Raw genomic sequence first — 13,626 nt, forward strand, 5'->3', positions numbered from 1 at the left:
AACTCTGTGAAATATACAAGTCTCTCCTCATAGCTATAGTTCCTCTGATATGGATCAAACATTACTTGCAAAATCTCTGAACTGGTCCTTGCTTAGACAGGAATTAATACCAGCCACGACCAACCTCACAAAGCACTTCCTCATAGTAGAAATGACTGCTACAGGTGATACCCATTAAGGTAGCTCGCTGTGTTCTTCTTGGGCACTGGTATGATTGATGCTCTTCTGAAGCAGGTAGGAGCCTTCAACTGCAGCACTGAGAGACTGAAGACTTCTGTGAACACTACAGTAAGCTTTTCTTGAAACCTAAAATGTCTATGTTCAATCGATATTAGCACAAGTCAGAATATGCCAAATTTAAAAAAAATACATTTAAGGACAGAGGCTAAGATTAACAAATGGCAAAAAACGATATAACCACAGCTGGTGACCAATTTAATCCACCTCTCTTGTCCTCTGGGGTATTTGTTGAGGTTTTAAGTCACATTCCCTCTTACTCTTCCCTCACTGTCATCCATGTTATTTGTAGCCCTAGCTCTCAGGACTCCAACACAATTAACAATTACCTGCAGGCTCTGATGTTCTTATGCTGACTGCAACATTTAAACAGTTAGCTCGGAACTCATGAAACTCACTCCAGGCCAAGCAACCCAAATATTCTAACAAGGTTTCATTCATACTTAAGTTTCAGTTACATTTAGAGCTTCTTTATTGTGCACAGTACATGGTTAAAACCACACAACTATTAATTTTATACCTAATTAAAACCTCCAAATTAACCCAAAATAAAGTGGAGCACATTGCTCATGCTGTGTGTAATCCATCTGCCCAATTCACCAGTGCCTCCCACGCAAAACTATAGATAGTATTAAGTTAACTCTGGTGATACTTTTCCAAAAACCTTCTGGGGTAGTCCATCTAGAATTGAGATGAGTGACTTTTAAATTCAATGTAGGTCACTATATAGAACTCAGAGATTCATTTTAAGTGATTTTGTTAACACTCTATTCTTCATCAATAAACACATACTAAAATCAATAATTTGTGAAGGCTGTTAATTCACTGTTACTATCTGTAGGTGTTCATTTGTGTCGTAAGGAAGACAGCAATGAATGATACTGAAAATTACCAGCTCTCAAATCAGGATATCCAGAATAGTGAAATACTCTGCAAACTCTAGCACAGAATTCCAAGAGACTAGTTCCACATATGTTAAGATTAACATTGAATAGCCTATCAGCCAATCATTGCTAATGACACTGTAGTCAGTGTATCATAAAAAAGTGTTACAGTACTAATTTGGCATTTTACAGTGCAAGTCATCATTCAATGTATCATATCTGTCTCTTTCCAACATTATCTTGGATTTTGTCTACCTTTAATGAGTGGTTCTGGATTTAACAGCCACTTTTCACCTCACTCCCAATTTCCAGGATCCACTCTGCTGCTAGACTCCCCTTTCTCTGAGACTAAAGAGCCCAAGTTTAAACTAAGAAAAGCTAGCTAGAAAAACATGACCCTATTCAGTTTTAGAGGCTAACAAAAATGTGAAAGGGAAAATCTATGCAACCAGTTCACGTGTTTTATTTCAATTTCTAGTACTTTAATACACTTTAGATTTTTAAAAGTCAGTTTCCCTTTTTTTATTATAGTTTTTTGTATTTGTGGTTTTCCTTTTGCACATTGTTTGTCTCGTCTTTGTGTAGTTTTTCATAAATTCTATTGCATTTCTTTGTTTTTTCTGAATGCCCACAAGAAAATTAATCTCAGGCTAGCACAGTGTCATACGAACTTTAATAAATTTACTTTGAACTTTGACTCGAGTGCGACTGTTACTGGATAAATAGTTTAAACATTGTAGCAGCTAACAGACCAAAGTGAGAGGTGTTTTTGAAGGTCAATGTTTTAGTCCAGAGGATTAGTTCAGCAGGCTCTCTGTGTCTATAGCATGCTGGTTTAAGTGGGAGGCCAGCACATGTGCCAAGTTTATGCAACTGGCTGGAACACGATGATTCATTTTCCTAAATTCTTGTCCTCTGTCACATATCTATCCATTGATGGAAATAACTTCGTAGGAAATAGAGAACCTTGAACCTTAAAAAGTTCACTTTAAAACACAGCAATTATAAGCCCCCATTGTTTTCTCTGCATGAGCTTCACCAGTATCCATAAACTGGCATCTCCTTTTGAATCTTAAGGGTGATTTGTTGCTTTTGTTGCTATTGACGGTGTTTTTTTCTGCGGGGGAGGAGGTGAGAAATTCTGGGGTCTGTGAGTTTTGTTTCTTTTCGTGTGTATTTCACGGCTATCTAGTAAAGACAAATATCAGTTGTATTGTAAATGCATACTTTGATAATAAAATGAACCTTTGAAAAATCTATTTACCCATTAAGAGAATCAAAGAGATTCTCAGTTTCTCATGCACCATACTAATGAAAGGCTATATTGGTCATGGAGGGTGTGCAATGCAGATTTACCAGAATATTTATATTTCAAAGGTTAAAGTACCAGAAAAAATTATTTAAACAATGGCTGAAGTTTTGAAATTTAGGGGGTTAAGGAATGATAAACCCTTTTGAGGAGAACCAACAAGGTCAGAGAGGAACACAGCATAGAACTAAGGATACACATACAACAAGCAGGAGGAACTCAGCAGGTCGGGCAGCATCCGTGGAAACAGGGTTAAACATTCCACAGATGCTGCCCGACCTGCTGAGTTCCTCCAGCTTGTTGTACGTGCTGCTTTGACCACAGTACCTGCAGTGTACTTTGTGTTTATAGAACTAAGGCTTTGATCCGCTGAGTTTGTGCCAATCAGCAAGCACCCATTCACATTATCCCAACACTAATCTAGACTATTTCCTATATAGGTAGCAAAATCAAAATCAGAGGTGCAAAGGGACACAAGAATCCTAGTACAGGATCCCCTATATGTTAACTTGCAGGTTAAGCCAGCAGTAAGGAAGGTAAATGCAATGTTATCATTTACTTTGAGAGGACTAGAAGATAAAAGCATGGATGTTATGCTGAGGTTTTATAAGGCTATATTTAGAGTTCTGAAAGCAGTTTTGGGGCCTCTTATCTGAGAAAGAATAGGCTGCATTGGAGAGAGTCTAAAAGAGGTTTATGAGAATGACCTGGGCAGGACAGGGTTAAGATATCAGGAATGTTTAATGGCTCTGGGCCTGTACTATTGGGGTTTAAAAGAATGGGGGGGGGGGGAAGAGAAGGGAAGAATCTTATTGAAAGGCCTACATAGAGTGGATATTGAGAGAATGTTTCTCATGGTCTAATTCTTGCCTAGATTCAATTACTAATCTTAATACTGCAACCAATCAACCCTCCCAATCCAAGCATCTTTGAAAAGTTGTAGAAAACCAGCACATGGAGGAAAAAGCCTCAGGAAGAGCATGCAAACTGCAGAGAGCACCCAAGGTCAGATGAAGCCAAGTGACTGGAGCTGTGAAGCAGCAACTCTACCAACCATGCCACTGTGTTAAAATTAAAACCAATAAATAATTAACTCATTTTGTTGTGGGGGAGGAAGAATGGCATGAAATGTGCCTTAAGACTCTATGATTCAGATTTGACCCCAAGCTGTCTATGTGGAGTTTGCACATTGACTGTGTGGGTTTCCACCATGTGTTGCAATTTCCTCCCACACCACGAAGGCCTAGGTTAACTGGGTATTGTAAGTTACCTGTTAGTGTAAATAAGTGGCAAATTAATCAAGTAAGCATTTATAGGCAAGTGAGATTAAATATATTGCAGAGGTAGAGAAATAAGCATTATTGGAGTTCACTGTTGAGCTGAGATGAACCCAATGGATTTAATAGCCTCTTTATGTGGAAAAGTCGCCATGGTCTGCTAACCTCTCCCATTTGTTGTCGAGATAATTCAAACTCCTGCACTAAATCTGACAAATGTCTGTATAATGTTGTCTGCAGGTCCTGTCAACCTGCACCCCTGATCTCATTGATCCTCAACATCCTGGAGATGACCTTCAAGATTTGTGGAAATAAAACCTCTGGTGACATGCAGCTACGGCCTCCGCACAAATGCCCCAATGGTAATCAAAACTGTTGCTTAACATTTGTCTTCTGCAAAAGCCTATGTTGTCTTTTTTTAAAAACAGTTTTTGAGTTACTCGAGTATTAGCATATAGCTTGAAAGCCCCAACATAAAGTTCACAATGGAAAGCTGTAAGTAGTTGAATGCCGCATATTACTTAGATGACATTGATCCACAAAATCCAAGGCGACCTTCTAAGTTCAAGAAAGAACATAGAGAGAATAAGCTCTTTGCTGTATTTTCAGTACTCCAGTTAAGCAATTAATCACACTTACAAAGCTAAATATGGCTGATACATTTTTTAAAACGTATTACAAATTTAAAGCTGAAGGAAATGTGTCTAAGTAATTTGTATTAACTGGCTAGCATTTGATATTGTTTGGTAAGTCTGAAACTCAAATCACCAAAGATGCAGTCAAACAGAAACAGGTTATTATTTTCAAACTTGTAGTACAATTCAACAAGATCCTGGGCAATTTATAACCTAACTCTACCCACCTGTTCATTAATCCAGCAATTAACAATATCAGATTTAAAATTAAGTTGGTATATATAACTTCAAAGGATTATCCCACATTTCCATTACTGTTCATGTGAACAAATGTTTTCTGACTATTCTGCTCAACAGCTTAAATTTGGTTTTAACTTTGGCTTCCCACAAATGGATGGTTCTTTCCATCTTACCTGACAGTTGCTTCAAAATCTCAAGAACCTTAGTCAAATGATTACTTAAATCACAATAATCCAAAAGATACAAGTTTCATTTTTATAAGCAATCATCAGTTGAACCCCATCAGTATAATATTCTGATCAACCTATATTACCTGTCAAGACCAATTTCGTTTCAGAAGCGTAGTGCGAGAACTGTGCACAGAATTTCATGTTCAAAGTAAGCTTATTATCGAACATATATACTGTACTACCGAGATCCATTTTGCAGTAGGCATTTACAGTAGAAGTACAATAGAATCAATTAAAAACTACACACATTTTTCATTCAGCCAACATCAGCGGTGCTATCAGCAAACTGAAATATTGCATTGGAGGTATTAAATATGACATATTGCATGTGACATCCAACCAGAGCTTTGTGGTTATAACAAAACTAGCAACTTTCCAGTCATAAGATGGGTGTTCCATTAGCCTCCTGATTTTTTAAAATGTATCTATTTACCACATCTTCATGATCTGTTGTAGCTTTTCATTATAAAATGCATATGTCTATTTTGGCACAAAAATGAGTTAACTTGCTCTGAAATTCATCACCCACAGATCACTCTAATCTCTCATGTTTTCATGCTGTTCTATTGCTACTTGTTACATTCCCCTTTTTCGGTGCCATCACTGGATTTCAATACAAGGTGCTCCATGACTGCACTGTCCAAGTAAATAAAAATACAACTGACAGCCAAAGCTCAGAGGGGATCTCACCGATCAGTTATCAATATAACCTTTTGAGAGTCACCCAGATAGGACCTTGTTATTCAGATTCAGGATGATCTTGGCCAATAGTATTTTCTTTCTGAACATGGACATGGTAAAATGTAAAGGCAGTGAACAATGCTCAATAAAATCAGGCCTGATGAAATCACATTCGTAACTTTCCAATCCCAATTAAAAGGGGATTTGATGATTATGGTGAATACATGTTCAATTTTGACACCTACTTCCTTTCCACTGACATGCTTATGTTTACCTTCTTATTCACCAATTCCTCTTAATATACTCTCCTTTACAATGAAGATTGACGATGAGAAATCAAGAGGCCTGCCATTTCAGTTTCTTGATTTTCACTGTTACTGTGTCACTCATATTACTCGATACCTTTGACATCGGTAGCAAATTTCTTGTGCTTAATTTTTGCATTTTTTGAAAATATGGCCTTCTATAGCTGTTCCTGGATTTAGACTATTCTTTGTCTTTTTAAATGGTGCATCATCTCTATTGACAACATTAAATAGATCTTTTACCTTTAGAGGTGATAGTCTGGTTCTATACCAAGATTTTAAAAAATCTCCCATTGTTCATCTGCAGTTTTATCTCATAACAACACTAACTGGCTTGCTATCATCAATAACTATAACCTGGCAAATGAAGCATCAAAACCTAGAAACTTGTCTCCTCTTTTCAAGCTGAAACAAATTTAATCACAGCCACACAAGTGAGCATTGTTCCAAGCCACCTTGATCATAATTTGATACACATTATAAGTATTCACCTGAATCCATTGATAGTACTTTTATCACATGGCTTGAGTGTTGTGGGTGCCACCCCTTGAGAGATAATGTAAAATTATAATCTATAACAGTTAAATGACCTGCCTAGCTTAAAACTTTAAACTATTATGCCTTTCAAACTACTCCATTTAATCCTGGTAATACACTTTATCTTTCTATTCATTTCTCATTTATGTACTTACCTAATTTCCATTAAATGTACCCTTGCTCTTTGCTTTAAATTCCATACTTAAAATACACTCCTACAGAAGCAAACACCTACTTTCGTCAATAAATACATTCAAACCAGAAGTTTGAAAGCTGTCTATACTCAGTCACTCACAGATTAGATTCAGAATTACTTATTACATGTATATCGAAACATACAGTGAATTGCATCATTTGCATTTACAATCGACACACCCAAGGATGTACTGGGGGACAGCTCAGAGCTATTACTGTATATAGTCTCTACATAATACAACACAGTGTTGCATAACATTGGCAATACATCGAAAAAAATTACTTTTGCATTAAACTTACAACGGATTTACACAAATGGGGAAATTAGAGGCAAGGCAAGCTTTTCGCTACATACACAAAGAATGTTCACAATCTTACCTACATTGTGCTTGATAATTGTATAAAACCTTTAAAGATGCAAGTATTACATCTGTTAGAGTAAAAGCGCTTTTTAGGAATAATGTGATAAAGACTCTTCATTGAGATAGGTGTGTGTGATACAGCAGAGCAAGGAACAGGTTTTCCAAACCAGTAAATTGATTTGCATCATCACACCTCAGTAATTAGAGGCTACAGACTTAGACTAATGGGGAAATTACAGAGATGAGGCACGCTTTTCTCTACGTCAAAAAGACTGATCGAAAATACACTTGTGAAAAGGTAGTAGGAACATAGATATTACTGTATTAGAGGATTGAATAGATATTCAAAGAACAACCTTTGCAGCAACATGTGAGACCACAGGCTAGTTCTACTCTTCTGTACAGTGCCAATCCATATATTTAACTGCATTACAATATTCTTACCTCAAGCATATGATCACGAATATGGTTGTCAATTACATCATTAAGTGTGGTTTTTTCTTCCAGAAGGTCAAAGGGGTAGCTTTCTTCAAGTTCAACAAATCCTTTCATTTTGGGGTGATCCACAAAGCCAACACTCCTAAACCAAACACCAAGTGAAGGTCCTCACCGAGCCTTCAATATCGGGGTTTTTAAAATATGCAACAAACTGTAAAAGTAAACCAGATCTTAGATTACTAAGGATTTTATGCCTTCTCTTAAACAAATGGAAACTGAATCAAAACAAAATATATCTAAATACCTAAAAGGTATTAGCTATCCAAAACATTTCCTGTAACATTTGCCCCATTATACTTCAAATGTTCAAAATATGTTTACTCATTAACCATGAGCCGCAACAAATGGGCTACTTCCACCTGTATATTTGTTTAGATTCAAAAAGATATACAGAGTTTATTGCATGTTATTCAATGGTATTATTTTCTATGCAATGAATATTCATGTTTACACCATGTGCCAGGGTAAAGAATGTGGACAAAACAATACAGTCTCTCAATCAGCATATTTGCAAATATCAAGAGATGAATTCATCAAAAATGTTATTGACAGAAGCACACATTTTCCTTACCACTTGTAAAAGCAACTGAAAATACAGGCAATATTTTTTAATGTGACTTTTCAGAGACAGCAAGCAATATTTTTCATGCATACTAACATTTCAGGTCTGACTGCAGATGGTGAAAATATATATTTATGACAAGCTTTGGCAGATGTAAATTGTGATTTTGTTAATTAAATAGCTTACATTTGTCTATTATGCTTCCCAAGGGAGTTCAACAAATTATTAAATGCCTTCGGGGATTCAATGGTTTCTATTTTCAAGGTTAAGCTTTAAAAATATTATAGTTGGAAAACAAAATGAAAACACTTTAGATTGAATAAAAACAGAAAAAGGCTGGGAATGTACCTGTCAAGCAACATTGGTGGAAAAGGAGAGCTAATGTTGCACGAATTGAAATGTTAATTTTGGCACTCAATTCAAACAACATCACAATGTCCCCATCTTTTTGGTCTTGCTCTTTGTTTCTCACCAACTTTGTCCATTTCAAATATTCTATTTGCAGAACAATGACATATTTTGAATTTATTGATAGGTGGGGAGAGAACAGAAATCAGAATCATGGACAATGTCTGTCACAGCAAGTGGCCATTTATTCCATTCTGTCTTAGCTAGTAAACAACCACATCCCACCTTCTATAACCTAAAAGAAGAAAGCATCCTACATGCCATATATTGGCCAGTCCTATTACCTTATAATAGGACAATTAGACTGGGACTGAAGATTCATCCATTCCTTCAGACCAGTTGATATTCACCCATTTATTGTATATCCATGTACCTTGTTGAACTTCAGCTAATGTATTCGAGTAAAACACAAAAAATCTTCGAAGAACTTAGTAAATCAGGCAGCATTTATGGAGGGAAATAAACAGTTAATGTTCTGGGCCAAGACCCTTCATCAGGACTCATCAAATCCTGAAGAACTGTCTCAGCCCAAAACATCAACTGTTTATTTCCCTCCATAGATGCTGCCTGACCTGCTGAGTTTCTCCAGAATTGTGTGTAACTCAAATTTCCCGCACCTGCAGAATCTCTTGCATTTAGCAAATGTATCTCAGAATTCCTAGAATTCTCAGTCTTAAATTCCTAATGACATTTTTCTGTCCAACTATCCATTTACTATCTTCTCTTCCTGCAATCCATAGCTTTCCTTAATGTTAGTTTTTAATGTCATCTGTACATTTAACTCTAATTCATTTCTAAGTATTACAAAAACCTAGTGTTCAGTACTGAGCCCCGTGAAAATCCACAGCTAAGTATTGCAATCACTAACACCCAGCAACCTTTGCTTCCTGCCACTGAACTTTATTTGGATTTAATTTGCCATTATCCCTTGGAGCAAATGGACCTTTACTTTTCTGACCAGCCTATTACGTGGGGCCTTGCCAAAGGTTTTGTTAAAGTCCCTATAGTCTAAATCAAAAGCATTTCATTCCTCAAAACAGAAAGCAGCTGAAACACTCAGCATCTCACACATCAGCTACAGTGTGCAGAGATAACATCTGAGTTGGAAGAACTGCCCTCATTGATCCTCCGTAAAATCTTCACACAGGAGCTGGTGTAGTGTTCTACACTCTATCTAAGAAATCAGTACTGATTGTCCTTGAATGACTTGTGCATTTCTTATTGAAGGTTTATTGTATCCTACAATTTTTCCTATCTTGTGTCTTTAAGCAACAGAATTGTTCGCAGTTGTCCTTTTTTCTGGCACCACAGTAAACAAGGATTGGAAGATTGCAGATAAGAGGCTCCACAAATTTCACCCCAGCAGTTTCCAGAAGTCACCACATCCCTTAAACCCTTCTCTTAATTTATTGAACCTACCCTATATGTCACACATGCTTCCTCGACTTCAAGACTGGCATCATCCCCCTTTTCTGTGAAGATAATCAGAATATTAGCAACCTCAGTCATACCATTGATCTCCACACACTATTTATGGTTCTGAATATGCCCTGTTTTCATAGCCAACTCACTCTTCAGGATTAATTTTGAATTATCTGTTTTTACTTGATATTATTTCTCATACTTTCCTCCTTCCCCCATTAATTTCACTCCCGGGTTTCTGCACTTCTAGGTTTTCTATTGGTTCTATTGGTTCCTCAGTGACCAACACAGGATTTTTTTTGCCATAACTCACTCTCTATGCACTTCACCATCTGAAAGGAGTCTAGAGCAGGGGATAGGAGGTATTCTTGATTCAACAGTCCAACCTTACTCCTTTGTGAGAATGTGCTTATACTGCTAAGGGAAAAAATACTAACTACAACATATAAGATATGTTATACCTACTGGTTCAACTGTGCAAGGGTTCAACTCACCAAATTCCACAATCCTGTTCACTTCAAATTTTAAGGCACTTTATCACCAAGAATATAGATGAAGTGTCACAGTCCAAAACATCGATTGTTTTTCCCTTCCATAGATGCTGCCTGACCTGCTGAGTTCATCCAGCATTGTGATGTACTCTGAATTTCCAGGATCTGCAGAATTTCCTTTATTATATCATTTAGCCTAGTTTTTTTTCCAAATTTATCCATGGCTTTGCTAAGTGCCATTACTGGAATCTCTGTAGCTCCCACGTTGTCCATTCATACTTCAAAACCATGACTAACCAGTCCCCCCCTCCCCCCCAAATGCCAAGCCACTTATGAATGCTCCACCCAGCTTCTTCTGTAAGGACTGATTGTACTGCTTCTAAAAGCTCCAACATTATCTTGTACTGCCACATTTATCCTCAAATTTATCGTCAAATACAGGGTTTACTGCACACTTCTCACCCTAATACAACATTGTCAGGCATTTCCTTCTATTGTGATGTGCAGAATGAGAATTTGATGTTTTGTGTATTATATAAAAAAAATTTAAAATTCTCACTTCTTGCTGCTGAGTGTGGCTGTGCACTAATGGAATGTGACAAAATGTAAATTTGCACTTTTGCTTGTTCAGTTTTGGTTTTGAACTATTAAGTTGTTAAAACAAGGCAAGGACAATGCAACATCTGGACCCCAAGTGTTTACTTACAAAAACTGTCTTTATAGTAACTTAGTTCTCTATTAATGTAGCAATTTTGACTTACGTTACAAAGAATATACCCCACCTAAAATATTACCTTGTCACAGCACACAATCTCTCGCAGGCACCATCACTGAGCAACTTACTGTGAGAATTTGACTCTTGCTTCAAAGATCAATTGAAAAAGATTTGGTGGTAACAGGAAGCTCACTACCTAAACTGAATTATGAAATACAAGACTAATTTATTCAACAAAACCTCATTTGCTTTCAATTTCACCAAGTGTTCTACAGAATACAGCATTAGGACTGTTATCAGCAGACAGAGCATTAATTTATTACAACATTGCCACTTGCACGGTAGATTTGCAGTTCATGAAGTTACACAACTCATGATTTTATTCACTTATGATTTATCATGCAAGACAACCTCTTCTAGTCCATCAATATGGTCAATGCAAAAATAAGTCATTTTGATTCAACTCTAACAAGACTTACATGGACAAGTTGGGAGATGGAATACCACCACTATCAGCTGGGGTCCCAAGGAGGCTCGGCGTTAAAGTCAAACTGTTCTCTGTAGAGCGCTACTCCCAGACCTTCTGGATAACTGTTATATACCCGATCAGAAATTCTGCCCTGTAACAAGCAATTATATAATATTAACACAAGCAGACAAACATAATGCAATTGGTTCAAAACACCCTCCGATTATTCAAATTAGTAGCCCAATTACAGACTTTAGAAAGATATCAATAAGATCAAAAGAGTGCAGAGAAAATTTACAAGGAGGTTGCCAGGACTTGAGGACCTGAGTTATAGGGAAAGGTCTACAATTGGAAAATACATGCAAAATTACTTGTGGTAACCATACCTCCACAATATTGGAATGAATGACATCAAAAACATACAAGACTATTGAGGGAAAACATTTACTATGTTCTGCCATCTGTAAAGACAAATGTATGTACATGGAACTTCTGAATTTAATATTACAAGGGCTTATTCTTATGTAAGGGTCATGTATTTGTAACTTAAGCACAACCTGAACACAGATGATCTGGATGAATTAAGGCACTTACAAATTTGCAGATTCAAAGGTTGGTACCTTAGGACAGAAGAATCCTGGTACCACACACCCTTCAAACAACAATTCTCATCCACCCTGTCAAGCCTTGCTGCAATATCATGACTCATTTTTCTAGACCAGAGGTTCACAACTTGTGGTCCATGGACCCTTCAGTTAATGGCAATGGGTGGGGTGGGGAGGGGGGGGGGGGGTTCCAAGGCATAACAAAAAGTTGGGAACCCAAGACTGGTGTACAGGTCAGTCTGCTTCATCTCTCTTCCTACAGCAGTATTGCCATCCCATTTTACAACTTGTATACCATTGCCATGTTCTTATCCAGTTATTTGTGTCAGTACAGTTGGATACATTACACTTGATTTCCCCATTGAAATCACTGACATAAACTGCAAACAGCTGTCGTCCCAGCAATGCCCCATTGCTATACACTCTGCTCACACATGACTATTTGGCCAAACACCTGAGCAATCACATCATCAAGATCACCAGTGACACAACAATGGTAGGATCATCACCAACAATGATGGCCGAAGGTGAAGGAGTGTAAGAACTTGAGGGCTGGCACCAGGCAAATAACCTCTTCCTCTAATGTCAACAAGACAAAGGAGATGGTTATTGACTTCAGGAGAACTTGCACTACTCCCTTTACATTGGTGGTATAGCAGTGGAAACTGTAAGCAGTTTCAAACTTCTGGGAGTGCACCACGCACAACCTAGCATTGCCCCAGAACACATCCCAGTCAAGATAGTTCACCAACATCTCTACTGTTTGAGGAGGCTGAAGAGAGCTGCACTTTGCACATCCATACTCTCGTCATTCTACAGATGTGCAGTAGAGTATCCTGGCAAGCTGCAACACTGTTTGGTATGGAAGCTGCACTGCAGTAGACAGGAAAGCTCTACAATGGGTAGTCAAAAATTGGTCAGCGCATCATCATTCGGACCAGTAAACCCAGCCATCAAGGACATATATACAGAAAGGTGCTGGAAAAGGGTCAATAACATCATGAAGGATCCCACCCAGCTGGCTCATGCACTCTGTCCAACTCCATCAGGGAGGGGGCTACGTAGTATCCACGCCAGGACCACCAGACTTTAAAAACAGTTACTTTCCCCAAAGCAGTAGGACTGATCAACATTTCCATCCACTAACTCCACCACTACCTTATTTTTTTTCCTGTCGGTCACTTTGTGTACAGCTGAGCATCACTTATGGACATATAATTACATAAGCTATCTTTATGTATTTTATTTATTGTATTTTTTAAATCATTAAGTTATTTTGTGTTTTTTGGACTGCATTGGATCCAGAGTAACAATTATTTAATTCTCCTTTATGCCTGCATACAAGAAATTACATTAAGCAAAAAAATCTTCTGCCCTATTTCATTGCTCCATCTCAACCAGCTCAAGATTTTCCAAGCTAATTAAGCTATTTCCTCTCCATTGTCTATCAACCTTACTTTGTTATGAACAGAATCCAAGCATTTTGCTATAACGCCACTGACTTTGAGGTAAACACCCTCAATTGACATCGATCACAACCATGCTAAAGGGTGATGGATGATCT

At 37.5% G+C, this 13,626-nt stretch overlaps 1 protein-coding gene across 2 annotated transcripts in view; it reads right to left on the reverse strand.

Annotated features, from left to right (window-relative positions):
- LOC132395467 (antizyme inhibitor 1-like) overlaps positions 1-13,626 on the reverse strand; it is a 48,779-nt gene that overhangs the window by 18,484 nt on the left and 16,669 nt on the right. Inside the window, exons 2-4 of one of the 2 annotated variants that reach the window (XM_059972129.1) lie at positions 11,468-11,608; positions 9,780-9,832; positions 7,337-7,541 (exon numbers count right to left, since the gene is read on the reverse strand). In XM_059972129.1, coding sequence (XP_059828112.1) covers positions 7,337-7,444 — 108 coding nt within the window. In that variant the 5' untranslated portion in view covers positions 7,445-7,541; positions 9,780-9,832; positions 11,468-11,608. The remainder of the gene's footprint in view (positions 1-7,336; positions 7,542-9,779; positions 9,833-11,467; positions 11,609-13,626) is intronic. The other variant, XM_059972139.1, reaches the window with a different exon arrangement.

Source organism: Hypanus sabinus, chromosome 1 (genome assembly GCF_030144855.1).
Source record: "Hypanus sabinus isolate sHypSab1 chromosome 1, sHypSab1.hap1, whole genome shotgun sequence".
Taxonomy (NCBI): domain Eukaryota; kingdom Metazoa; phylum Chordata; class Chondrichthyes; order Myliobatiformes; family Dasyatidae; genus Hypanus; species Hypanus sabinus.